The sequence below is a fragment of the Anarhichas minor genome, unplaced genomic scaffold, assembly GCF_050575085.1.
Source record: "Anarhichas minor isolate MPS153535 unplaced genomic scaffold, ASM5057508v1 ptg000031l, whole genome shotgun sequence".
Classification (NCBI taxonomy): Eukaryota; Metazoa; Chordata; class Actinopteri; order Perciformes; family Anarhichadidae; genus Anarhichas; species Anarhichas minor.
This window is the reverse complement of record NW_027466477.1, coordinates 126738-153132: the sequence shown is the minus strand read 5'-3', so window position 1 is coordinate 153132 and position 26395 is coordinate 126738. Positions and strand designations below refer to the sequence as shown.

Genomic DNA, 26395 nt, shown 5'->3' with positions numbered 1-26395 from the left:
AGATGCATGACATTCAATCCCTTTCGTTTCCCTTCTTACAAAGAATCATTAAAATTCCCTATTAGACCTATATTTTAGACAAAAATGACTTCTTAGAATAGCATCTTTTAAGGCAAGGTGCTCCACTTTAAGATGTATACAAGATATAAAAGAAACACAAGACAATATTGAAGCGACATAAATTGGATGTGAAAAGAGTTAAATTATATAAGATAAACGTAAGCTACAAAGGAATACGTCAATAAAAAGAGGACTAAAAAGTTACAGTGGATTGAGAGATATGAATAAATATCCCTACTTCATCTAAACATGGCGGTGGCAAATAAAGTTTAGTTTAAAAGACAGCCTTGGATGAAACAATCAGAATAAAGGTTGACATGAATATAGCGATGGCATAGAAAGTAGATAAAAATAACAATACTACAATATGAGTGCAGACACACTCCTTTATAGTCACATAATAGTGATTTAACTGGAAAACCATGATGAATTTAATTAGTCAAGTACCATACAGGGCATTTGAACTAACTGTAGGAATTGTAGTAATATATAAGGCAGTAAGTAGCAGCCACACACACACACACACACTATAAGCCCTAATGCTATATTGATTCCAAAGTGATCCGTAATCGGGGATCATTACAGACTGAGCCCAGATGAAACGGAGATGACTTACCTGAAGTCTTCAGAGTAAACGTCAGTGTTCAGTCCCGACACGTGAGAGCTGAGAGTCTCCTTTACTGCACCTGCAGTTACAGTACGCTGCTGCAGAATGAGCCCTCCCCTTCACACACACACCTACACACACACGCACACTGCATGATTGGACGGCTTACAAAGTTTGTTGAGTTCATATTAGTCAGCCAGTAAAATGACGAGATATCTTGAGTTAAATTTCTGCGTGTTATTGTTATTAACTAATGAAATTATTCAGGTTAAATCAGATGAAATGTATTCAGAATCTGCTCAACAGTGAGCAAATTGAGATAAAGACACTTTTAAAAAGGACAAACATAGACTACTCTTCCTCACCGTTTCGTGCACTTTCACAACTATGTTCTCTCTGTTTTAGTTGGTCGCCAGAACTTTTAAATTAAGCAAGGGGCAAATACTTAAAACAGTTTTTGTTGAAACTTGTGAACACCAGATTGAGATATGGGGACTGAAAATAGTCTGTTTTGGTAGATAGTGCTGCCTGCTTTAAGAAGTCTCACCTGCTTTTATGATAACTTCACTTTTAAGGCATTCGTTTGACACAAATTCTTACAACTCTTAGTGTTTCAAACCTTCACGTCACCATCTGTTAGTACGGTGTGCCAAAGATAAAATGACTGAAAGTATCTTGAAACAAGCCAGACGTCCCTGCAGGAGAAAACCACTGATTGAACTTGGCCTGTTTTAATTTAAGCAACAGTGACACTTAATGGTCAAATGCAGTTTAGCAGGTGATTCCACTATTTATTGATGAGCATGATGAGGATTAATATAATAAATATTGACAGTTGTTTTCAATATTGCTGCTCTTTTGCTGTAAAATAGCACCTAACATTTTTGCATGATTTTTGTAGTTTTTCATCGAGACGGAGAAATAAAATCAAGCTTATCAACACAGAATAATTGAGAATAATGTTTATTTCTTTAATAAAATCATTTTCACATTCATTATATCTTTCTGTCAAATACACTAGTACATAAATGACTGCCTTTTTCACACAGTAATATTAAGTGATGCAAGTAGATTATATACAAGTAAACAATATATAATTACAAATACATGGCCAGTGAGTTATCTGTGTACTCTTCCCACTCCCATATATTGTTGAACAGGTTTGTGCAGCGGCAGAAACATTCTCACTAGTTAAAGTAGTGTTTGTACCATTTCATACATGTGTTTCACAGCCTGCTCTGTGAGCCATTTAGTTTGTTCTTACATAGTTAAGATGGATAGAGTTTTTCTAAGGCGTGACATTTGGAGGATGATGCGCGCAGGTTCACAGAGAAATCCATCTTCGTATGGTCACAGCAGTAGCAGCTCTTCCCCTGAAGAGAGCGCTGCAGTTCTTCCATCTCTTCTACCACATGAACAAACTGCTGGTCTGGAATATCCCTCCAAGGGCCGTTTTAATCAGATATCCGACATTATCATCATCAGAATTGTAAATCTGTGAACATAGCAGAGGCAGAAATGCACATACAGTTGTAATTTATGTGCATTAGTTATATTTTGAGCAAGTAAAAGACAAAAGTTTGAATTTTGCGCACAAACGCTGGAGGCAAACTAGATTTAAATATACATGATTTATCTTTCAACCAGAGTACTCTTAGATTAGTCCTGAGACAACACAATAAAAGCTGTGTGTTAATGAAGAGGCACCGTTCTGTAGCTCACCTCCCGCGTTAGTGCCGAACGAAACCGATGAAGTAGGAGCAGATGCCTTGAAGTGACCTCCAGCAGTACTGCTGAGCCATCCTCTTAGCGTTGCTCTCCACGGGGGTGGTTGCTGGTGGCGGACTGGCTCTCGGTGTGGGCTGCATTCGTGGCGGGACTCGAACGGTTAGCCTCGCAGAACCGGGCCTCGTGGGCGAAGGACGAGGCCTCGTGGGTGAAGGTCTGCCGGGCTGTGTGGCCGGTCTCATCCGAGCTGAAGCCTCTGCCACCGACCGGGGGAAGGAAGCGCCCGAGAAGACCATCTGAGACTCGTCGGTCGCCTTCCTGCACATGTGAGGTTTGATCTGCCTCTGCGCCAGGCAGGCGTTGTGGAGCTTTCTGAGGCCCCACATCATCTGGACGAAGTAGTGACGAGGGTTTTTGTTGTAGGGGCTGCAGGTGTGCGGCTTGCCCACGTATTCGCACCAGTAGGAGCGCTTGCTGCTCCGGCACAACAGCCTCAGCCGGGTGTATTCCCCTTGACCGGTGATGATCATGGTGCACACGTCCTTGGCCTGGGTTTTGAATTTGATGGGATCGTCCCAGATGTTTTGTCTCCTGTCGCTCTGGGCCTCGGCCGACCAAAGGCAGCAGGCGAGCAGAAGCATCAGAGCGCTTTCCTGGGTCCACATGGTGTCGGATGGATGCTGAGTGTCGGAGGTGGAGCGTTGGACTGCTCAAGCTGAGGGTCCCTCCTGCTATTTATTGTCTGAGCGGACAAAGAAGGAGTTTGTGGTCCTTCCTTCGGGAGGAGGAGAGCAGCGACTACATCATTTATAGCCGTCTGGAGAAGGCTAGAAGGGCCACATGAGATGTTTACAGTGATGCTCGTGTTTATCCAGCTGCTACGCAATGAGTGTACGAACTGTCGCACCCAAAGAAGAACAAAATAATGTCAATTGCATCTTCTTGAACATTTTCTATCGCTTTCTGTTCCGGAGGGCTTTTTGCAATCATGCAAACATCATTTTTTATAATTATCCTGTGTCTGTCGAGTAGATCTCAATTAAAGAGAAACATGGCATGTCTGGGAATACACTCGTGTAAAAGAGCCTTCTGAAGCCAAAATACTCTCTCACAAGAAAAAGGCATAAATTAATGATTTCACAGTACAAAATATTAACAGATATGTAATTAATGTATTAAACTAAAAGTACTTGTTGGTCCCTTTCGAACACTATGTGACATCACAACACAAATGCAGATTCTTAACGACTGTTTACTGTTGGATGGTTTAATCGACAACACAGGATCATATTTTATATATTGATCATATGTTTTGTTTATAAAAATGAAGTCTATGATCAAATTGAAATACTCTAGTAAAGCAAAAGTCCCTCAAAATTGTAAAGCATTTGAGTAAATGTACTTAGTGAGGACTTTCATGCTCATTCCAGCAGTCATTTTTTTTTGTATTTTAAATTCTTAAGCTACTGCAAAACCAGCAGTGTTTCTTTTCAAAGTCTCTTCTCCACCACCCGCTGAGCATATTCACCGGCACACTTTGTCTGATGCAAGTCTCTCTCTGTGTAAATGCATAGTATGCCGTCCACTGGTGTGCCTGATATTCAGTTCAATACAGCTTTATTCATCCCCGTAGTTTGCAGGGAAGGTTTATGTGGCAGCTCTTAACACTGGGCATAACACACATACGATAGACTAGGAAATAACAACAATAAAGTAAACAGAGGATGATGCATTTATGAGATCAAATCTGTGTGTATGTGGAGTTCATAAATATAAAGCTATTAGAATGAAAGCTCTATAATGTAGTGTGATATGTAAAGTTTTCTTTGCTGGCTCTCAACTAGTGAATTTTCCTCGTGACAGTAAACGGTTATGTATTTCAATTAGAGAATACTTTTCTCCATGCAGAGCCCCTTTTAAGTGCATATTATCATATAGCATGGTAGCTCCTGCTGGCAGTGTTGGTGTATGGCTCAACCCTCAAGCTACACATGGATTGTACACGCAGTAATGTACAACTTGTGCCGGAACTCAGAAATAACCATTCAAACACTGTTTGATGTGCAAGTAAACACGTTTAAATAGTTTTTTTTTTTTTTTCTCTAAACCACTGCTTCTGCTTTTGATGTTCGTCTTCTATACGAGCCTATTTTGAAGCAGGAACGAGGCTGCATGTGGTTTTGCTGGTGGTGTTTATTTACATACTGTTTGATGCCTCAGAAAACCTCAGGAGGAAGCTTATGGCTGAAGATAATCATCTCCTATTGAAAATAGCTGACCAGTAACGCAACCAGTGGGCTCCGACCAGCAGCGGCAGCACCACAAAGGAATGTGCAGTTTGTGTTAAAGATCTAAAATACACCATGAGCAAGACGTTTCATGTCACCAGTGGTGGAATGTAACTAAGAACATTTACTCAAATGCTGTACTTAAGTACAATTTTAAGATACTTGTACTTTGCTTTCCCATTTCTTGTGATTACCCTACATTTCCCAGGGTACTTTTTACACAGCTACATTTATATATACTAGCTTTAATATTAAAGTGATGTAATCATCAATGTATCAACAATCATAATTCCATTAAGTAATACGCATTCATCTGAATGGGACCATCTTTAGTACTTTAACTTTAATACTTTACTACTTGCTAATACCTGTGTACTTTTACTTAAGTAGCATTTAAAAATGCATGACTTCTGTGTTTTATTTAAGTAAAATATCTGAGTACTTCTTCCACCACTGTATGTAACATGTCATTTGTTTTTCATAAAACACATTAATCATGCAGTCATTGTCAGTAGCTTTTCACTATCTTAACATATAAAGCTTTAAATATATACAGTATAATTGCCCATTCTTGCTAAATGCATGTGCTATGCTGTTTTTTTTTTTTGCTTTACCAGAAATAATAAAACCAAAATGCACTGCTGATTCAATGCACAAAAATTAAAAAAACAAAAGTGAAAAAAGTGACGACAATAAATTGAATTTCAAAGTTTATTCACAATTTATACACTCTTCTCTCCACCACATAGGACGTTCCTATGGCTCCATCAGTGCCCAACTTTGGAGCGTCGCAGGTCAAACCAGTCACTGATGTGTCTGTCCTGAAGGTTCGGATACACAATATCTAGTTCAAGCACTTAAAAAGTAAAATCAGACCGTTTTTCTCCCAAGATGGATCACATCCAGACGCCAGCAGACATGAATGATAGTCCTGTAAAGTGAACACACTGATGCTTCGAAAAATGTCCATCTTAACAAGAAAAAAACAAAAAACTGTCAGCTAATTTTATGCTAACTAAAGCCTTTTTAAATTTATACCACAATAGTACTTCATCCAGATCACTGTTGTACCTACTACTACGTATACTGTAGTAGTTCTATGCAGTACTATTGAATGTACAAGTATATATGAGACCCACTGTATGTAAGACAGATAGCTAGCTTTCTAGCTGTAGCTACTAGCTAACAAGCCTAGGTCTCTGTGTGAAAACTTTCATCTGAAATGATTATATGATAAAAATGAGTAATTTGATTCATGAAATTAGTTTCAGTTTAAAAAAAATGTAATAAAAAGTGAATGCGGTTCATGAGATTACATGTTTTCTGTAGTTTCCATGCTAATTTGTTGGTTTTCATGGATCAAGTGGCACAACTTCGATGCTAATGGTGTGGGATCAAAAAGTGAGCATCAAAGTTACTTCGAAATCATCAAAATACATTGAAAATGTACATTGAAATGTACTTTACATTTATAGTATTAGTACTGTAAAGTTACATATGGTACTGCGATATATGATAGCTTATTCAGAGACAATTAGCTAAATACAACTTTCAGTGTTAAGATGGACATTTTTCACAGTTGCATCAACACCATCCATTGTGTAAACCATTAAGCATTCTACTGGTTTTCTACTTTTTGCATTGTCCCATGAATGGATTGTCTAAATCTAACCTGTAAACGTGGAGGCGAGTGGGGTGGGATGACTAGATTGGCCCATTGCGTTAATGATAAACAGTTCAGCATATTCCTCAGCCAACATCATCAAGTTATACAAAAGAAAAGATAGCTCTTGAATACATTCACTCGTTCCATATAGTCTCTCTTTATATATGTATCCATAGCTAGTGTGGGGTTTTAAAAAGCAGAAACAAAATAAGCACATCACTGACAGACCACTAACGACCTGAGACCTACAGTAAATTAAAAAAAATACAATTTGGCTTGAGAAAGTATTTCTCCACTTTAAACGCATCGTCACTATGAAAGCAAGAACTCAGTAGAAATGTCACGTTAGTGAACTCGACATGTGTTGTTAGCTCGGGAATAATCTATCAGCCTGACTAAATATTGCTCCGACTTTATGTAAATTAAAGGGAAAGTCCACCTCAAATACTGAAATCATTTGGGAAAGAAAAAGTAAAAACATATTTCTGTTCCTTATAAACACAATATTGTGTTTGTCTAATTTTTAAGCTGTCAGTTGACACTAACCAATCAATTGAATCAATGTAAGCCGGAAAAATCACTCTTTGGTTAAACTTCTTACCAGCCATTGACATTCACAACTTGTGAGGAGGGGCTACAACTATAAATTGCGTAATTTTAAAGAATTAATTGATTTGGTGTTAAAAAAAAAGATCAATCCCTAAAATGAAACACATTGACATCAGCAGTTATGTTACGCTTTGATAATAAATGATCCCACACTTTTTTATAATTTTGGGATTGTTTAAATGCATTTTGGGAAACTTGAGACGTGACACAAAATTAGATGACACAAATTAAGGGAAAATGCTAAAAACTTATATAAACAAATTTTTTTGGGGGGGGGGAGTAAAGAGTACAAACACTGTACCGCAAAATAATTGGTGTTTTTTGACTTTCCATGAGTGGATTCTCCCTTTTTAAGAAGAAGCACATCTGTCAAAAAAAGAACTGCGTGAAAGAAACTTCTGAAAGGCAACCAGTCATTTGCAATCCGTTCAAAAACCAGCAAAGACGTCTGGATGTTTTGTAATAGTGTAAACATTGATTTTTTTTTATTTTTTTTTTATAAAGTCATGCTAAATTTCTTTATATTAATCATAAAAATCCACCTGGGACAAACCTGTTTCTGTTTTTTTACCACTTTGTTCAAACCATCCAGCCATTTAAAAACACCGACTCACACATGCTGCAGGTAAAAAGGATGAGCCATTCAGAACCATTCTGTGCTTTTTAACACATTAAATGTCACGTTAAGTTGCACCTTTCCTTCCAGATGTATTGACCGACTGTTCCACTTTCTGTATTAGCATGTGTTGAATGTAATGCGTCCATTCTACGTGCAGTAGAAAAGGTTTCCTCTAGCAGCCGCCGTCTTCTTCAGCACTAACAAGTACATTAATATGAACAGGCATCAGAGTTATTGTCACGTACTCTCGCTGAATGTATTTTTCAGCTTGGTTTTGTGTCTGAACAAATGTAAACGCAGACACAGCAGTCCTCTGAAAAAAAGAAGCAGAACAAGCGTGGCTCAGATTGATGCTGAGGGAGAAGAGTTTGATGTCCTGCAGGTAGAGTTCCTTGGATGAGGAGCAGGTAACTGTTCTGTCATCTGCCTTGAGTTGAGTTACAGATAACACCCAAAGGGATTTGTGTGTTCCTCTTGTGTTGTAAAGAAACCAGCTTTTATTGAGCTTCTTCTGGTCCGAGGGCGTGTGAAACAAACAGCTTGAAAATAGATGAAAAGGTTATGATTAGTAAACATGAAATATACTTAAGTACCAATTTAGGAAAAGTTAAGGACAACTGCTTTTCTTTATTGTCTTTGTGTCGATGCTCTCTTACAATAATGATTGCTGTATTACTGTGAGGACTCATCACATAAGCCTGCTCTAATCAATCCTCACATTGAGTCTTGACATTAAATAAATAATAACAAAATGGCAACAAACTAATAGAAGTATCGCACTTGTTTCCAATACAACAGCTTTTTTCTTGAGACTTAAAAACTGTCATTTGGCAGACATTTTCTTCTTATTTTAAGAAAAAATGTGATCTTCAGACTCGATACGAGAGCATATTATTTGATGAATGGACATCTTGAAGGCAGAATGGGTAGGATTTGTGGTTTTTAAAGTCAACATTCAAAGGTGGCCCTTCCTCCCTGACTTCCACAGATTTCACGTCGCTATATTAGCATTTTTACTGAGTTGCATCCACCATTTGGCATCCCTCTTGGATGCTGGTCACGATCTGGTAACTGGTCGCTACGTTTTATGGGTTTAGGGTTATGCCCAAAAACATCCCAAACACTGCAAAATATTATTGATTTATTAATTTGTAGATAATTAATTATCTAGCCTACAAGTCTTAGGAAAATTCCACTCATTCTGCCTTTAACAATGGTTCTGAACCATTGTATTCCTCACTATTGATCCAGGAAAGTTGCATCGATTGCAACAGATTCAACTAAATGGCTTTAATCTAAAATGTAAGAAGGCAAACTTACTTATTATGGTGTATTTCAGTTCCAGTTTCCGAGGGCACTGGGAAGGCAAATATTTGAGAAAAATGAATTAGATTTATAAAATATTACGTGTATAATTCATGTACTGCTTTTTCCCTTCTTTTGAATGGCCCAGGAGATTAATGCAGCTCTGTCTGTGTTGTGAAGTAACACAAGAGTGCAGTCAGTTAAGTCTCTCATGGAGTGTTTTTAAAGACTGCATGGGGCTTATACTTGAAAAATATCTATTATATAGTAGTCTGATACAACCTGCTTTCTTCTCTGAATAATGCATTTAAAAGAGATATTAAAAGCTATAATCCAAAATGCTGTTTCATCTGGGAGAAACCTTGATATGTGACATTCAGGATATGAACAACCAAAAAATGAATGTACTTAAATAAAAATACGTTTTGTAAATGAGGCAGTTTTTAGAAACCTAATTCTGTTCTCAATAAGCATCACACAAAGCCCAAAATGGGCACATTAGCACATCCAGCTTCTCTCCTCTGCAGCACACTGACTAAGCAGTCACAAGTAGTCAGACATAAATACCATGAAGACATTTATGGTTCGTTAGTGAGTCCAAAATTAGCATTTCTCACCATGATGGTTTTCCTGCAAAGTCACTGTGAGCAGAAAAGCACTAAAACCAGCTGTAATGAAGTGTTAAAGAGTTCGGTTAGTAGAAGAAATGCAAAGGAATAAGACTACAAACAGTGGATGGAGATGGAGGGCGTGGTGACGGCAGGCACACAGCAGGACGAGGTGACAGCTGTGCAAAAGAGAGACTCAAGATTGGAAGGAAGGCATTAAATGAAACGGCGTTACAGACACAGAGGTCGGTTTTCAGTACCTTTCAGGAGCCAGAACGAGAGCCGGCTCTCTGTCACCAGTCGATGTGCCTCGGAGGAGCCGAGGCCCGCGGGAACCTGTTCATAGTGTCATATGTAGGGACGCTACCGGCACAGGAACACACACACACACACACAAGGGGAAAAACTTTAACATCACAATTCAACCATCACCATTGTGTGAGACCGTCGTCTGCTTCTCTTTTAAAGAAAAACAGGACGAGCGGTTCACAACGCAGAGAGCAGAACAGCTTCATCGACATCCTACCAAGATGGATAAACTCAAAGGGGCAATAAGTTAGGTTTATTACTGTCTGGAAGCACACGATAATGTTCATATTAGTTGGGGGTTATTTCACCAGGTTCAGAGATTTCTCTAAAATCTTAATTCAAACACTCCTGTTTTGTAAATAATATGGTTTGAAAAGAAACTGGAGGGCGAAGTGTCAGTGTTTCAGTAGCTATTGTTTGTTGATAAATGTCAATAGAGGTAATAAATTACTCGTTGCCCCTTTAAAATACATGCTGGGGTTTTGGACAGTGATTTTGTTGTGAACTTCTATCAATTTCTAGAAAATATAGAAGATAAAAGGTCTTTGAAAATGTTCTCTGTTACAAGAAAACGCTACAAAATGGTAATTTTCTTTTTTAGCTTTGGGTTTTGTATTTTCAGCATTTACTCAAAAACTGGATCGCTCCTTTTGGAATGATACTCCAGTCATGTGAAAGACAGGTTCAATTGGTTTAAAAGAGGATAATTGTGGAAGCAAAGATGTCTGATCTAGCTGTTTTGCTCTCTTCTTCTGTTACAGTAGGTCGTCTGCCCAAACGCATCCTCGTCGAAATGCAACTTAAAAAATACGTAACATGCAGTTAGACGTCTTGTTAGATTAAGAAGAAAATCAAAGGAGCATCATTCACAGCATCACACCAAAGCTTTGCATGCTTGCCTCTCTCTGAACAAAATGATCAGGTGTACATTCGACGGACTTTGGCTGACTCTAAATGAGAAGAAACAGGATGATTTTTCATTCACATGCACACACAGAACATGCAGTAGTTTAGTGAAACAGATCCCCCAGAAACCACACAGCAGAACATCTGGCAGGAAGACGGAGAGAAGTAATCGTAGGCGGACTGAGACGGACTGAGTAAAGAGTTTACAAAAGTAAATCACACCAGTCTTTACGGTAAACTCATCACCTCCTAACTCTAACTCCATACTCTAACACACAAACATGAGAGTGGTACCAATCTTTTCGCTAATTCTCTTAAACACAAACCCGTTCTCACTCCCAACGCGTCTTGGTCAGTGGCCCTCTGCGTCTGAAACCGACGCATCGAGGCTCCCTTGACATGCAGCGGGCTTTCAGCTATTTTAACCAAAACCACAATCTTTTCCTAGGCCTAACCGAGCAGTTTTGTAAGTAAACCTAAAACATATCTAAAAAAACTGATGCTAGAGGGGTAAATAGTGTGAGGTGTAGGGCCACTGACCAAGCTTCGGTATTTTACAAGTTACAAAGATAGCAAATATGTCTATTTCAAACTATTTTTCTAATTATTTCTGGACCTATCTGTCATATCTTATACCATAAAAGCTACCATTACTTGTCAGCTTTCTCATTATTGTTCAGTTGGCTGGCCTCCACATATTGTGTGTGTGTGTGTGTGTGTGTGTGTGTGTGTGTGTGTGTGTGTGTGTGTGTGTGTGTGTGTGTGTGTGTGTGTGTGTGTGTGTGTGTGTGTGTGTGTGTGTGTGTGTGTGTGTGTGTGTGCAATGAATCAACTCCTTCAAAGGCATGCACTGTTCGACGTCATTTTGCAGGTGAACACGCCCACGTCCCATAGCATGCCTCCACCTCCCATAACATGCAGTAACAGGATTATTATATGTATGTTTACCTTGTCATCATAGGGTTTGGGATACCTTGTTGGCTCTCACTATGATAACCATTATTACCAATTTCCATACTGAAAACAAAATATCGTATACAAACAAGGGGATGAAAAGTGTAATGAGGGAGACATGCTGATCGGTTTCCGAGTATAAATGCTTTCTTTTTCAGTAGTCAAACTTGTCAAGAATGTTAAGAGATAAATATTGTTTTGAGTATAAACCATGGTGTTTTATTTACACTAACTTACAAAAGACAGGTGGACTTGTAGGATAATGATTGCAAGAGCCCTTCATGAAAGGTAAGGGGCACTTTTCACAGGTAGCACACGACAAGAAGCCACAGTATCCACCCATAGGAGCAATTCCAAGCTTAAAAACGTAAACCAGCACCAATAATTTAGTAAACAAGTCTATGTACAAGATCCAGAGAAAAGCACAGAGTGATAGAAGTTGAAGAGGAGAGAGGAGGTGGATTGAATGTCTTACGTTTTCATGGGAATTGTCTCAATGCTATAAAGATACACACAAAACAAAAAACCAACATAAAAATGTTATTAAAAATGTCCAGCGATAGAAATGCACCATAAAGTTGTAACCCAGCACAGATCACATGACGAGAGACGCCACTGATGGAGACAATACGTTGTATTTGTGTTGTAAAGCCGTGATTTAGTGGACAAAGGGTCCATGAAGGAGAAATATAGATTGACAGATGCGTCAATGTTTCTTTGTAAAGTGCCAAGTGCTTGACAGAGAGGAATGTAACCAACAAAATAAAGATATGGAAGATGGAAATAGTGGAAATGGTTATCACAAAGTAAAATGCCAAGTCCCAGAAACAGAGGAACTACAAGGAAGAGAAGAAGGATAAAAACCACAAATCAACAATAAACCAGTAGAGCTACTGTGAACCAGAAATACCTTAAAAATAGTTATTTAATTTGTATTTAATCTGAAATTAAGATGCTTCTTATCGAAAATAAAATAATCTCAATGTTATCAAATAATATTCAAATTAAGTACGTGTTAGGAAGTAAATTAGCAATCTACAAACTGAAGAAGAAAAGAGTGTAGAAAATAAGAAGCTGTAGAGAAAGGAGGTCCTGCAACCATCAACAGCATATAAAATATTGATTGTAATGACTACAGACTGTAATTATATCTCGTTTTACTAAGTATAAGCTATGCAATAAATGTATATATGTAGTAGGATAACGAGTACAAGTACTCACTCATCGTAAACATCCTCTGTGTCCATCCTGCGGTAGAACTTGGCTAGTTTCACTGCGAGGATGATGCTGGGGAGCAGGAACAGAGTGCTGCAGCCCAGGCCCAGCCAGAAGGTGTTCTGTAGAGAACAAACAACAAATTAAAGCTCAAATGATTAGTCCATCAATTGATTTGTCGATGAACTGAATATTGATACACATTAATACAAGTATTTTGATAATCTATTAATCACGGAAGTCATTCCTCCAGCAAATATGCCGACTATTCCCTAGTTCCTAGTGATCAATTGTGAGGATTCAGTGCTTTTATTTGTCTTTTGTGATTGTAAATTTCATATTTTGGGATTTCAGCCAGTATTTGACTGTATTGTCTTACATTTTATAGACAAAATCCCGAATTGATTAATGTGGAACATAATGTGCGCTGTAAGCTGCAGTCCGTTTTTAAAAACAGTTGTATATTGAAGTCACACTTTTGTATACCCATATGTTGTATATTTTTGATCTACCTCATCACCGTGTGAAATGTCAACTAAGATTTGAAACAAAGTTCCAACTAAATGAAAAATATCCTGAAAACAACCGTTTCTGTGGCTTTTTATCCTCCATTATAAACAAAAGCATTGTGTTTCATTCAGGCTGTGACAAACAGACGTGGCATGTACCCCCCCAATGAGCTACAGCTAACCACCATAGCCTTTTAATACATATTTCTGCTCATGTTTAAACAGGGTTTGTTTTCCTACAATCCCTGATATCATTACCATGGAGTCGACCAAGAAACTGCACGTAATGATCTCCGCCGTGTCCAGCATGTTGCTGAAGGGCTTGCATGGTGCGACCTCCATCGCCAACTAGAGAGAGAGAGAGAGAGAGAGAGAGAGAGAGAGAGAGACTTATTCTGTATGTTAAATTATGTTTGCTGCTTACCTGTTGTGTCACCTTGCTGCACAATAGATCCTTGTACTTTAAGTGTTCTCGGAAAACAACAAAAACATTGTGATCGAAATAAAAATGTTCTATTGACAGCTCTGAGATCACTAAAACAGCTTCAGGCTTTGTTACTTTGTTTTGAATTTCTTAAGTTAACTACAGAAACCAATGAGCCACAAGGCAAATTCCTCAAATGTATAGTGGTTGTAATTGCTATATCTGTCTTCTTTATATTTTCTCCAAACCTCTTACGCAACATGCAAAGGTACTGCCAGCACTTAACTCTTGGTGTACCACCAGTGTTTGGATTTGACTAAAAACCAACATTGGACTGAACATAAATCAAAACTCAATCACGCTGAAGGAACAGTGTCTGTATAAGTTCTGATAATTTGTTTATTCTATTAAATCCAAAGTGTCAGAAACAAGAAAACTGCTCATATTTTTGTTCTTTCCTCTCCACCACCAGAAGTCTGCCACAGAACGTTTACTAATCCAGCAGGGAGGTGGGGCAGTCAAACAGCATCAGGATCCAAATTAAGATTGTGCGGACCCAGTATTGAGGTGAAATGTTGCCCCCTACCTGTCCAGGTACTACACTGAAGCGAGGTAACAAATGAACACACAAACACTTACTGATGTTTTGACCCATTCTATGTATTGATGGAAGTAGCCAACAATGGTCGCTGTGTATTTTCCCGTTTCCTGTGAAAGATTGAGACATAATGTGAGTCACAGATCATTTTACAGTTAACATTCTAAATGCGTCCCAGTTTACTTCCTGTTGCTGTGTGTGTGAATGATATCAGCTGACAGGAAGTAGACGTGGACCAAAGCTGTTGCCTTGCAATGCAATTCTGTTGCAACGGTCTATAAATTAGAATATAAACAAAGCAAGTGGTCCTTGAGTTACCCGATTGATTAGCTGTGTTGCATTGTGGGAGATGAGGTACTGGGCAGCTTCAATAGCATCAAGAACTGCTAAAACTTTGTTCTGCGGAGAAGAAATTAGAGATTTAGTTTGAGCTGAAATCGAATGCTGCGTGTCGGATTGAGACTGAAGTTGCTGGTTTACTTACTGGCAGGTCTGTGGCTGTTCTTTCCAGGAACCTCATACTCTGGTTCAACGCACTCTTTAAAAGGAAAATTAAGAGGACAAATTAACTGCAGAAATCCCAAAAGGTCATGAGATACAGTCAGGGGTCATAATACACCAGTGACACACAGAAGGAGACCAGGCAAGAACAAAACCCACTCTTGATGAACAATATTCTGCTTTAAGTACAGGCATGCTGAAGAATTTTGTCCCAAAATGAAATATCCACAATGCAAAGAAAGAAATGATTCACCTTTTCCTTGATTTTGCCACAGATGATGGAGAGGACAGAGCTGTTACCAAATGAATACCTGAAACTTCTTCTCTCAAAGTGGATATTTTGTAATATTTCAGTACAAAACCCTTCATGTTCAACACCACTCAGTATGTGACTTTTATATCAATTTAAATACAAGAACACACACACACACACACACACACACACAATATCCAACAATACAATGAGATATATTATCCCAGATTAATATATGTCATCAGAGAGATGCAATATCTCTCTAAGTGTTCCAAAATATGTACGGGGACACTAAATAAATACACAGAATGGAAACACAGCTTACCCTCGCTCTAACATATTTCTTGAAGTTCAAAGTGGAAAAAGAAAAACATAAAAAAGCTGTTGTAAAAGCTGTGAAGTGCATCAATGCCTGTCTGAATTGCCAGTAGCTGTAAATCCGTGGTGTTATTATATTGCCTTTGACAGAGAGAATAAAACTGAATATTCATGGTGTTCTTCTCAGACATGATGTTGGATGACACATCCCTGAGGGTCAAAAACACTCTGTCTTTGATGATAATAAATAAAACACCGAAATATGTTTTTCCCATCAAGGATGATACCATTCTTCTCTTAAATAAGCATTAGCACAAGAATAACACACCAATTACCACATCACAACCTTTCCTCTGAGCATTAGTACATTTTGGAGTAGACTAACTCTATTTTTTTTCTAGCCATTGAGGGTTGCGCAACAAGCTGATAACGTGTCTTTTCCCTCAACCGGCTTCATAGTCTGAAGTTTATTTATGTTCCTACATTTCCCAGAGTGCCTCTAAGCAACCCCTCCAGCCAAGAAGAGGTGACGATGTACTGCATCAACTTGCACTTGCAGCCAAATTAGAACAAGGGCTGTAAATGTTTCCCAACAAAAATCATCCCTTGGTTCAGTCGCAGACACAACGTGCCCTGCGGCTGCATCGCATTCCGGTCTTTTGAGGTCTTTTATCTGGGTGAGAAAGTTGGTTTATTCCTCGTCTACGCTGACAAAATGTTTGTCATTATCCTGATGTCACATTAGTTCATTGAATCCCAGTCAAAAAACACCAGATAACCAAATGAATGCAAAGCACATACGTTGCTGTTTTAAGTGATTTCGGGTGGATGTTTCCTTTAAACTAGACAGAAGATCTAACCAAAAACCAAGACAGCCACCCAGCCAGGCATGACTATCTGGACTGAAAACACAGAGACACACAGCGGGGCATTACCATGGCCTGCTCCATGGAGATGATCTGTTGAGCGTGGATCTGCCGCAGAGTGCCGGCGTGCCCTTTCAGAGCGGTCTGCAGAGCGCCTCTGGGCTGAAAACGCACACAGGCAGAGGAAATTTTGAGCCGATAAACTACAATTCAAGTCATGTCAGAGACGTTATGTATTGTTTCCCCTGCTGTAAATTCTAATCAATGTTTGTATTTCTTCCTGTGTGTAGACTCGTCCTTCTCCGTCCTTCTGGAGGATCCTGCAGGACTCGCCATTTTGAGGTGAATGAATGTGTTGTTACCTTCCTGAAACCCCCTGAAGGCATGAAGCCTGTCTCTATGTAGGCAGAGCTGTTATGTTTTAGATTACAACACCGAGCTTAGAGACTAAAGACATACAAATGTGCCCCCATGGCACTGTAAATAAATAAGTAAACCTAATTATGTGTCTGTGAACTAAGGAAACGATGTGAAACAGCACATGGGATGTTTGTAAATCAGCCGGAACGACACCAATGTCTTCTTACCATGAGGTCTGTCTGGGCCTCCAGCTCTCTGGCAAATGAGAGCAGGTCCATCACAGTGACTCCTTTGTTGACCTGAAGATAAGCCGTGTTTAAAGAGAGAAATAAATCATGAAAACATTCTTCTCTCAGTGGTAATTTTGAGGGCAAAGCACTCAGGTTAAGTGTAATTGTTTTAATGACTATCATCCATAATTACTAGCTACATAATTACAAAGCAGTTTCTTTTATTTCCGTTCATTGTGTTGCTTTTACGTTTAAAATAAAGATCCCACTGCACCTTGAAAATACTATTAAGTTAAAGAAAAATAAATAATCTGCTGTATTAAAAACAGCAGTACATTTTAAAACCCCATCAGTGCATATTCCTCCAGCATTTTCTTAAGAAGAGACTTCAACAACTTCATTTTAATAAAGAGTAGATATTTGTTATCTAAATAACAAAGAAATATAATCCATTTCATCAATTCTGTAAAGCTGCCAAGTAGATTGAAGTCACTTAAATGTTGCTCATGATCAAATCAGTGTTTTTAGCTGCAGATCTTAATTGAAAGTTATCAATAAAGTGATTAGAAACCTGTATACTTGTTTGGGTGCTTTCTGTGATATATGTTTTACCAGACTTTCCTCTAACATTCATACTATTATCTAACATTTGTTGGGCCTAAAACCTCTCATGCTGACTTTCGGAGGGTGGGTTGTGTATCCGGACAGGTGGTGCACTTGAATGGAGTCCTTAAAGCTTTTTTTTTTTCTCAGGAAATAAATCTAAGTGAACCTGACAGGTAGTGTTGTAGGAGACGGGGAATGCCATGTGCTGACTTGTTCCCACACACTCTTTGCCTTGGCAGGAATACTTTTGTGTAATCGGGCTTCAGTGATCCTCAACAGAACGCGGTGTAGTGTGTCACGTCGCAGCTCCTGTTAGGTGAAGCATGGCTGCCTGCTGTATGTTAACTGACAGCCAAGCAGGAGCCAAGCCGTGTCTGATAACATACCAATAAAGTACGCATGTAATACAATAATATTAGTATATGTATAGAACACTCTCTTATGAATGTTTACACTGATGTCTGATGTACTGATGTCATATAGCCAGTGGGGGAATGTACGTTTACTCAAGTACTGTATCAAATTTAAGGTACTTGCACTTGAATATTTCCATTTCATGCTACTTTGTACTTTTAGAGGGATTCAGAGGGAAATATTGTAATTTTTTATATTTTACCTTGCTAATTGCATCATTAACAATAATAAAATCATGCAAAATAAAACACTCACAGGGGTCATTTAAAAAAAAGTGAGTACTTTTACTTTTGGTACTTTTAAGTATATTTTGCTGATAATACTAGCAGGACTTTTACTTGTAATGGTGTATTTTCACGTGGTTTATGTGTTTTTTCAGCATGTTCCTTCAGTTTCTCAATCTGTGTTTGTGCCTGTTTGTCCCTTTTAAGTTCTGTTTCATTCATGCATATTTTTAGTGTGTCTTGTTTGTGCTTGTGTGTCCCCTTCACACTTATGGGCCTCCTCATTCAGTTTGTTTGTTTCCGAATAGATGAGATAAAACCTTATTTATCCCGAGGGAAATTGTTATGCAGCAGTGAACAGTGAACATGCAAATCCTAAATATAAACAAGCAGGTATCGGTTATGTGATGTGTTGTGTGTCACCTCTTCCAGGTAGTCTGCGTAGTTGATTTCTGACAGCCCTGCTTCAGAGAAATCCAGGAGGTTCTGCTTCCCCTCTGCCTCTAACAGGATTATTCCCCTCAGGTCGATCTTGACGCTGTCCAGCTGACTCACCACATCCTTCGTAAACTGTAAACACACAAAGGTACAGCAGCAGGTTGGATGAAGCCTGCGGGTAAAAACATTACATATTCATTGTTGATCTAAATACTAAAGCTTTAAAAGGAAGCTAGAAGTTTTTTACATTTTGTGTTGATTCTCAAACAGTTTTAACCGAAAAAATAACCGAGGTTTCTACCTCTATGTATGCCTTTTAGAAAAGCTTGTGAGTCACAATTTAAACTGAACTGCAGTACGGACACATAAACATTGTTAACATAATGAAAGGCCAACAAAAATGCAAAACAAATTTTGCCACGTATGTGGCTTGGATGAAATATCCCTTGTTGGTTCACATATCCTACTAGAATGGTGTTTCTTTATATTGCTTGCGTGAAGAGTTTCTCCTTGTTTCTACTGTAAATTGTTTGCGGTCCGTTTTATTGCATTTCTGCACACAATCCTTTTATTTAGTAATTTCTTTCATTTTCTATTGTGCCTTAATGCCCTTATGTGAAGCACTTTGTATTGCGTTGTTGTGGAAAATTGCTGTGCAAATAAACAAATTGGAATGCAAAACTCACATTTCTCTACAAACTATTAAACCAAGAGAGAGCAAACTATTCCCACTGGGCAGACATGAAGCAACATTTCTACAACGACTCCCAGTTTATGTGTCAATAACTATAAAGAACTTTGTATTATTGTTTGTTCATTTTTTATTATATTGGTTGTTCTGAAAGCCATACTCCTAGAGCAACATTTGTTGGCAAATATGATTTTTCCGCAAGGGATGTCTTGAATAGTAATATGCAATTTCACCAGCAAAAAAAAGAAAACTTATGCTTTTTTGAGGCACTATAAAGAAAACTCTTTAACTCTTCAAAAAATGTTGGCAATGAAGTTGTTTGTTCTGAAATGGATATACTGACACTGTATGTCCATGGGTCGGATTTCCCCAAAGGATAAAACAATCTCCAACATAATAAGTTATTGTGCTGGGGATACAAATTGTTTTTTAAAACAAGTAAAATCTTTAAGAACAAAGACATTAATAAAGTCCAGTTCACAGATTAGCTCCAAAAACTATCTTGAATCCAATGACAGTATTGTGAAGCATATTGCTTTACTGGTAACACTAAATGTATTATTATTATTAAATCTAAATAAGTCAAACAAATGTATGAATCTGGAGATTGAAGCTTATTTCGTGTAATTGAAATCCTAACAGGGAAATTGATATATTCAACAGTGACGTCATTTACGGTTCTCGGCTGCACGGAATCTGATTGGATGAACTCTGACCAATCAGCCTCGCTGCTGCCCGATAATCAACCAATCAATTCAAAGCACTACGACGCCGTGGCCCAGGGACATTATTCATCAGGTGTGCTCAACGGCTGTAGTAAGTGAATTATGATTCAAGTCAAACCATTGATTATTAAAATGATTTTGACAGTCATGTGACATATCACTAACTAATAACGTAAAATGGTATACTGTATTATCGTAAAAAGCTAGCGAGCTAGTTTAGCGGTTAGCTCCGGTAATGAGGGGGCGTGGTTTGGTCAGAACAGGAAACGCTCCGTTAGCTAATAAACATTAGCACAACATTAGCCTTAAGCTAACGCAGCTAAACAGCGTCAGCTAGCGAGTTAAAGGCTGGTGTTAGCCGCAAGCTATGTGGCCGGTTTGGTGATGTTATGGGAGAGATAACTATAACTCTTGTGAGAAGAACCTTTACTTAACTAACATACCATAGTCTAAAAATACTCCTTTGCAATTAAAAGTAACTAAGAGAAGTAACAAGATAAAGTTACTGAATTAAAAGTACAGAAGTATTGTCAGCAAAATGTACTTAAAGTATCAAAAGTAATATATTTCATACAAAATGTGGTTCCCCCTTGACAGATAAATACAAATAGTTTTTTTATCACTAATGGATATATGTAAGAGTATTTTAATGTTGAAACATCCATCAATGTGGAGCAACTTCTAGGTACTTTGTGTACCACTGTGGATTAGTAGTATAGTACTGCATCATGTGTTTTTATATGTAAATCGTTACAATAAATGTGAAATAGATGTGGAATTAAAAGTACATTATTTCACTTCTGAAATGTGGAGTAGTATAAAGGATACAATTGTAGTACAATTCTGTCAAAATTGTACTTATTGGCAGTACTTGTAAATTTATTTCTGTACCTAATATGTCCTTGTCCTTGTAGGTGATGTGTCTTCTACAAAGACAGCCTTCTACCAGCACATGGATTGGTAAAATATATGGATTTTGTTTAAAGACTTCAACACTGAGGAGAAATACAACACAAATGGACCAAAGGAATTACTCATGGAGCCTCTACCCAACCAAGAATGTCTGGTAAGTACTGTAAGATGATGTATATGTGTGTGTATACTCAAATCAAAAGGTTTCTCACAAAGACCAAGATAACATGATCCTTCTGTGGGTCTGAAATTATGCATGACAACTCGGGTCAATTGCAATCTCAGCATTAGTCCAATATCTCTATTTTCACAGTGAGCTGATAGAGAACCATATTTCAGCATGGGAATGAAATGTATTGTGTTAGTCAGACTAAAAGAAGGGGACCTAAATATGTGAGGTAGACAAGCTTTTACTATTTGAAAATATTCTAGCATAAAAAATCCAATACAATAGTCTTTTTTTGTTGACTGTTTTAAGATAGCCGCATCATTTTTTAAGATGTATTACCATAGCTTATACAGGTGATAAGATAACTCTTAATATGTATATATACAGTATATTGCTAAAATTCTGGCAGGTAGGGTGTCACATTTTTGGAAACTTAAAACATGTGCAGGCGCTAAATGAAGACAAATGACCAGTGTGCAGAAACAGATGCAGCATTGGACATATCAGCTGTTGGCTTAAAGGAGCCAATACATCCTTGCCAACTTGGCAGAAAAGTACTGAACATCTCAGGCAGGCAGGAGTGGCTGGCTCGGGGCCAAGAAGAAACAGAAACTTACATCAGTGTAACGTCTCAGGCATACACCGAGTAAGGGCTAAAGCATGTTAAAGCTATCAGCCGTCAGCACAGACTTTGTTTTGGCAGAAAATAAATCATTAGGTAATGCTAATTAGACGCTGCAGCCAAGGATGGAAATCTCCAGACACTCCGCCGCCTGTAGCTTCTAGAGCTGCATCTCCAAATTTATTCTAACCCTTGTTTGAGCATTTAGTACATTGCATTGATTTATTGAATATTAACTGTCCATAATAGTATTTTTATGAAGATTACGAGAGAGGAGTTTACAGCTAAACAGCTAAAGTACCAAACAGAGCTCCTTAACTGAGAGCTTACTTTAAACACACCATTTTAGTGAGATAATAGTACAATGACCTAGTCTAATATCTATCATATAAGGAATAAATCAATACAAAGACACTCCGATCGACCCTACAACATGGGATAGAATGCTACCAATGGTGTGTCTTGAGTTTACTGACCACTGTAGTGTTCAGGAACAAGGAGATGTTGAAGACTTTGTCCAGGCGCATGGCCGAGTAGATGCCTTTGTTCTCTTTGCAAGTACTGAGAAAGACACACGAGCACATACAAAGAGGTACAACAAAGAAAAAGTCAACTTAAAAGTTGCAGAGTGAAAATATTTGCTGCCATCAAGTGAAATTGACTGGAAGTACACGACGTTCCCTCATAGAGAACAGTGTAATATTCCTCAAAAGACTGGAATATTTGCTAATTTGTCAAAGACAAATATTCCACTGTAATTTCTAGCCAGCTACATAACATATAGACTCAGACAATGTACACAGTATTAGCACTGCTTGCTTTTTAATGGGCAAAGACCTGTTGAAGCAGCGCTGCTCTATTTGGAAATATAATGAATGCATGTCTGCCACCGCAGTTACTGAGGATATGCAGCTTCTCACTGGAAGGAGATGATGAAAGCTGATGTAACCACCGAGAAAGAGGCTGAAGAGAAAGCAGCACAGATAGTGTCGGAAAATCATGCTAATTAGCTTCTCAAGGTCAATAGAAACCCTCGCTCTCATTTGCATCCCCATCAATGGAAATAAAATATTCAGGCTCTTGATGCCTGACCCAACGCCTGCGCCAAAACAAAAATTATTCAAATTCTACAGCCTGTTATTGGATAAATGTCTTGTCCTGCTGCAGAACCCATTCAGTAAAATGTAGAGAAGACAGATGTGCAGTACTTCTGAAAGGTGGCAGGTGTACCACTGTCATCTAAATACATAAAAAAGGAGTTTTCTTTGCCTGTACAAGCTCTCTGCCGTCAGCTCCAGGTCGGAGTCGTTGTACATGTAGCCAGGGATGAAGTTCTTCCAGTCAGGGTTGACCAGATACGGGGTGTCCACAACCTGGAGGATCAGAGAAGGGAAAGAGGGAAAGAGGATGTGAGATTCCCATGGGAAGCAAGTGGGACCATGTGATCAAATGTGGCCTAATTCAATTTAAGACAAGTGTACTTCAAGACCATGAACTTACCTTGAAGACTTCTTTGGTGTGGAAGGGTTCACAAAATAGTTTCTCCATGTTTCCTCCAGCCAGGAAGATGGTGGTCACCACTCCCATCAGCACCCACGAGAAGATGACGGTAAACCCAACGCCGCTGTGGAGAACGACGCACAGGCCCTCAGGTACAGATAATACATAGAGAGCAATAAGAGACGGAAGGGTAGCAGCAGTGGAATGGGGGGAGGTGGAGGAAGAGGTGAACTACAAGGATTACTTTGGATCTGCATCTCAAATTTGATGGAACAAAAATCATGACATTTAAAGATCCATTGGTGGTTTTCAAATGATCAAAACTCAAGAAAAGTTGTTGCCTTTTGTATGAGGCCCCTGAAATCCCAAATATGACACCATTTTGCCATCAAATGTTGATGTTTTGCGAACAAGTTCTTCTTCTTTTCGAGACGGGTTCTGCATGTTGTGTCTTTAATGCTCCTCTTTTAAATGATTGTGATTATATGCTCTGGTCTTTGTCACCTTTTTATAAGTACTGCAGCATGTACAGTAAATAGTGACGCAGCAGTAGTTTTGGCAGTTATTGACGACTAGCAATTGAACAAGTAGTACTCAAATTCTCGTGGTAATGTGTGCCGTCCGAGCATCATCAAATTGACTTCAAAACCTTTTTTTTTATAGCAACACCGTCTTCAGCTTTAAATCTGTAAACGGACAGAGCGTGTCACGTGGACAGTTGACTCACGCCATGAGCATCGTTCCTCCCGTGTTGGAGATGCAGCCTCGCGTCGTAGGTGAGGCGTGCTTGTCGTATCCCAGCGTGCCACACAGCAGGCCCAGGTAGTTGAAGGCCAGGACGAGGACCACCATGCAGCAAAGAGCAATGCAGCCGATCCACCTGTAGGCAGCAGGCAAAGCTATGGAGTTAGAGCTTTCACTGAAGGTGGTGTCATCAAGATAGTGGACTTAATACAGTATTTACACTCTTTACAGTTTATAGGTATCTCTTGTTTCTTTCTTTCTTTCTTTTTTAGGAGGTTTGTTTACCTGTAGAAGTCCATCTTGTCTATTTCAGGGTAGTGGTCCTCAATCTTGGCGTGGGCATGGCTTATGAAGATAGTGAAGTTGGACAGGGAGCTCTGCACAGGGAATACCTTGGAAAAGCTGCTGATGTTATTGCCAATGCCGTCCACCAGACTCTGTACACCTGAGAGACGGATCAATCCATCAATCCATCAGTTTGAATAAATGGCCTGAGTAAAAGCCGGTAGCTGCAGCAGGAAAAACTTCACTACACGATTTAAAGATGGCAAACGCTATACTTTTTAAGTTGGATAGAATTCTCACTTACTCTCCACAAGACTTCTGGTCTGTTCCACCACCATATGTGGCGTGTCGTTTAAAGAGGCGTAGCCCTGTGAGAAGAAAAGGACAAAGTGTTGGGACATGGAGTTTCTGGGTCCATTTTTAGGGTGATTCTTCTTAATTTGAATGAAATGGGTGACACGAGCACATTAAATATCTCCTATTAGATATGATGTATAGATTTATAGTTCTGGCGCTCACCATCTGGACGATAGCACTGAGGTCTGTTCTCAAAACGTCGTTCATCTTTTTCAGCTGAGCGTTCACCTTGGGTAGCTAAAATGTGAACAGACAATGAAACATTAATAAACTTTCAGCAATGCCATGTCAGTGTTTTGGTGCACCCAAACGATTCAGTACGTATTACTAAGTTATCAGATAAGCAGCTGAGAACGTCATCTTCATAAAGGAGCTAGATTTCAGTAGTTCAGCAGTCATGTAGTAAGAATTGGGACACATGTAAGTGAACTTGAATCCCATTTGCATTCAGTTTCGTACCCGTGTATAGTTGGCGCCGATCTGCAGCTGGGACAGTGACTGGCGGATGTTGCGGCACAGCTGGGCAGATGTGGCGTCTGACTCCTCGTCGTGGCAGCCCGGGTCGTTGAGGGTCCGGTTGATACTGGTCCGGACCAGACTCAGGTTGAAGTTGAGCTTCCCCGCTCCTTCCTGGAGGACCTCCAGACCCACATTGACGTTCTCAAGGGCCTCCTTGGTTTCTCGCATGGCTGAATTGAAAGAGAGCAGAGATGAGATTGAACGTGTGTTCATCATGAGGGAAAACCATCAAAACTCTCTCAGAACACAATTTTCCTTCTGAAAAAGTAGAACAATGGAGTGAGACAATTTCCATTGTTTCCGTTGTAAACTTGTTCTTGCAACATTTAATTTAGGTCGAGCAGTCTTACTTACTCCACTACATTGAACAATAAATCAACTTTTCTCATTAGCTAACCTATATTTTGAGGTAGAATGTATATTGAATGAGTTGTACGGAAAGACGTTTTGCTGCAAAATGAATAATGAATATTTTATTTAAATCTTTTAGTTCTGTCCTGGGAAATCATGTGGAACTGTTAAAACAGGAAGTATATAAATGCACTCTCCTATTCAGAGCAGTAAAATAACTTTTTTGACAATGTTTCTGGGGCAAATACAACTTTCAAATACATTTCTGTTTTACAATTTAACAAAATAAATTGGCTTTTAATATCAACATCCACAGCAAGGGACAGTCTGTATGACAGTGGCTCATGTTACACAAAAGCACTCATACATGAAACAAAGTTTGCACTATTTGTCCGGACCGGGCCTGAGCCGAGTTTATCACACAGAGGCTCAGATCCGCTGTTCTCCTGCATCTGGAATTGGACTCTTGACTTTGCTTCTTCTCTTAAAGACGGTCGCTGTCAGTAGCTAACTCGTTCCCAAGCATTTGAATGCATCCCAAGTGAACAGCCACGGTTAGTTAACGATCACGGAGTAGCCTGCAGCAGCCGTTTAACATTAAACAGGATAAAGAATGCAGAAACACTGGCATCCTTGAACATATAAAAGATGCAAGAGAGTAGGAGAGGAAACTAAACTCTTAGCCGTACTGGAGGGAGTTAAACCGGGATGGATGTTTTTTCTTATTATGAATCTCCCGTATCTTTAGCATCTGATGAAACAGTATTCGTACGGGATGATAAGATCCTCTGGCTGCTCAGCTCAGCCCCAGTAGGAACACAATAGTACACACACATTAAGAACACAAACTGTATTCACACTCATCTGTGCTCAAGCAGTTTAACCACCTGAACTGTATATTCCAT

The 26395-nt window shown here is 39.0% G+C and overlaps 2 protein-coding genes across 2 annotated transcripts in view; both read right to left on the bottom strand.

Annotated features, from left to right (window-relative positions):
- Window positions 1-2397: 2397 nt before the first annotated feature.
- fgfbp2a (fibroblast growth factor binding protein 2a) lies at window positions 2398-3060 on the bottom strand. The gene has a single exon (XM_076105167.1). The coding sequence runs from the start codon at window positions 3058-3060 to the stop codon at window positions 2398-2400; it is 663 nt and encodes a 220-aa protein (XP_075961282.1).
- A 6723-nt stretch (window positions 3061-9783) lies between these two features.
- Window positions 9784-26395, bottom strand: part of prom1a (prominin 1a) — a 60345-nt gene continuing 43733 nt past the window's right edge. Inside the window, exons 9-28 of the mRNA XM_076105237.1 lie at window positions 25080-25309; window positions 24783-24857; window positions 24568-24631; window positions 24264-24423; window positions 23962-24114; window positions 23235-23358; window positions 23004-23107; window positions 22211-22295; window positions 18601-18747; window positions 16931-17002; window positions 16413-16505; window positions 15485-15502; window positions 14890-14943; window positions 14724-14804; window positions 14447-14515; window positions 13642-13731; window positions 12881-12996; window positions 12135-12158; window positions 11654-11722; window positions 9784-9853 (exon numbers count right to left, since the gene is read on the bottom strand). Coding sequence (XP_075961352.1) covers window positions 9784-9853; window positions 11654-11722; window positions 12135-12158; window positions 12881-12996; window positions 13642-13731; window positions 14447-14515; window positions 14724-14804; window positions 14890-14943; window positions 15485-15502; window positions 16413-16505; window positions 16931-17002; window positions 18601-18747; window positions 22211-22295; window positions 23004-23107; window positions 23235-23358; window positions 23962-24114; window positions 24264-24423; window positions 24568-24631; window positions 24783-24857; window positions 25080-25309 — 1898 coding nt within the window. The remainder of the gene's footprint in view (window positions 9854-11653; window positions 11723-12134; window positions 12159-12880; window positions 12997-13641; window positions 13732-14446; window positions 14516-14723; window positions 14805-14889; window positions 14944-15484; window positions 15503-16412; window positions 16506-16930; window positions 17003-18600; window positions 18748-22210; window positions 22296-23003; window positions 23108-23234; window positions 23359-23961; window positions 24115-24263; window positions 24424-24567; window positions 24632-24782; window positions 24858-25079; window positions 25310-26395) is intronic.

Bases quoted from the DNA above. Each gene is read 5' to 3' on its own strand.
- fgfbp2a (XM_076105167.1), bottom strand. From the start codon at position 3,060: ATGTGGACCCAGGAAAGCGCTCTGATGCTTCTGCTCGCCTGCTGCCTT.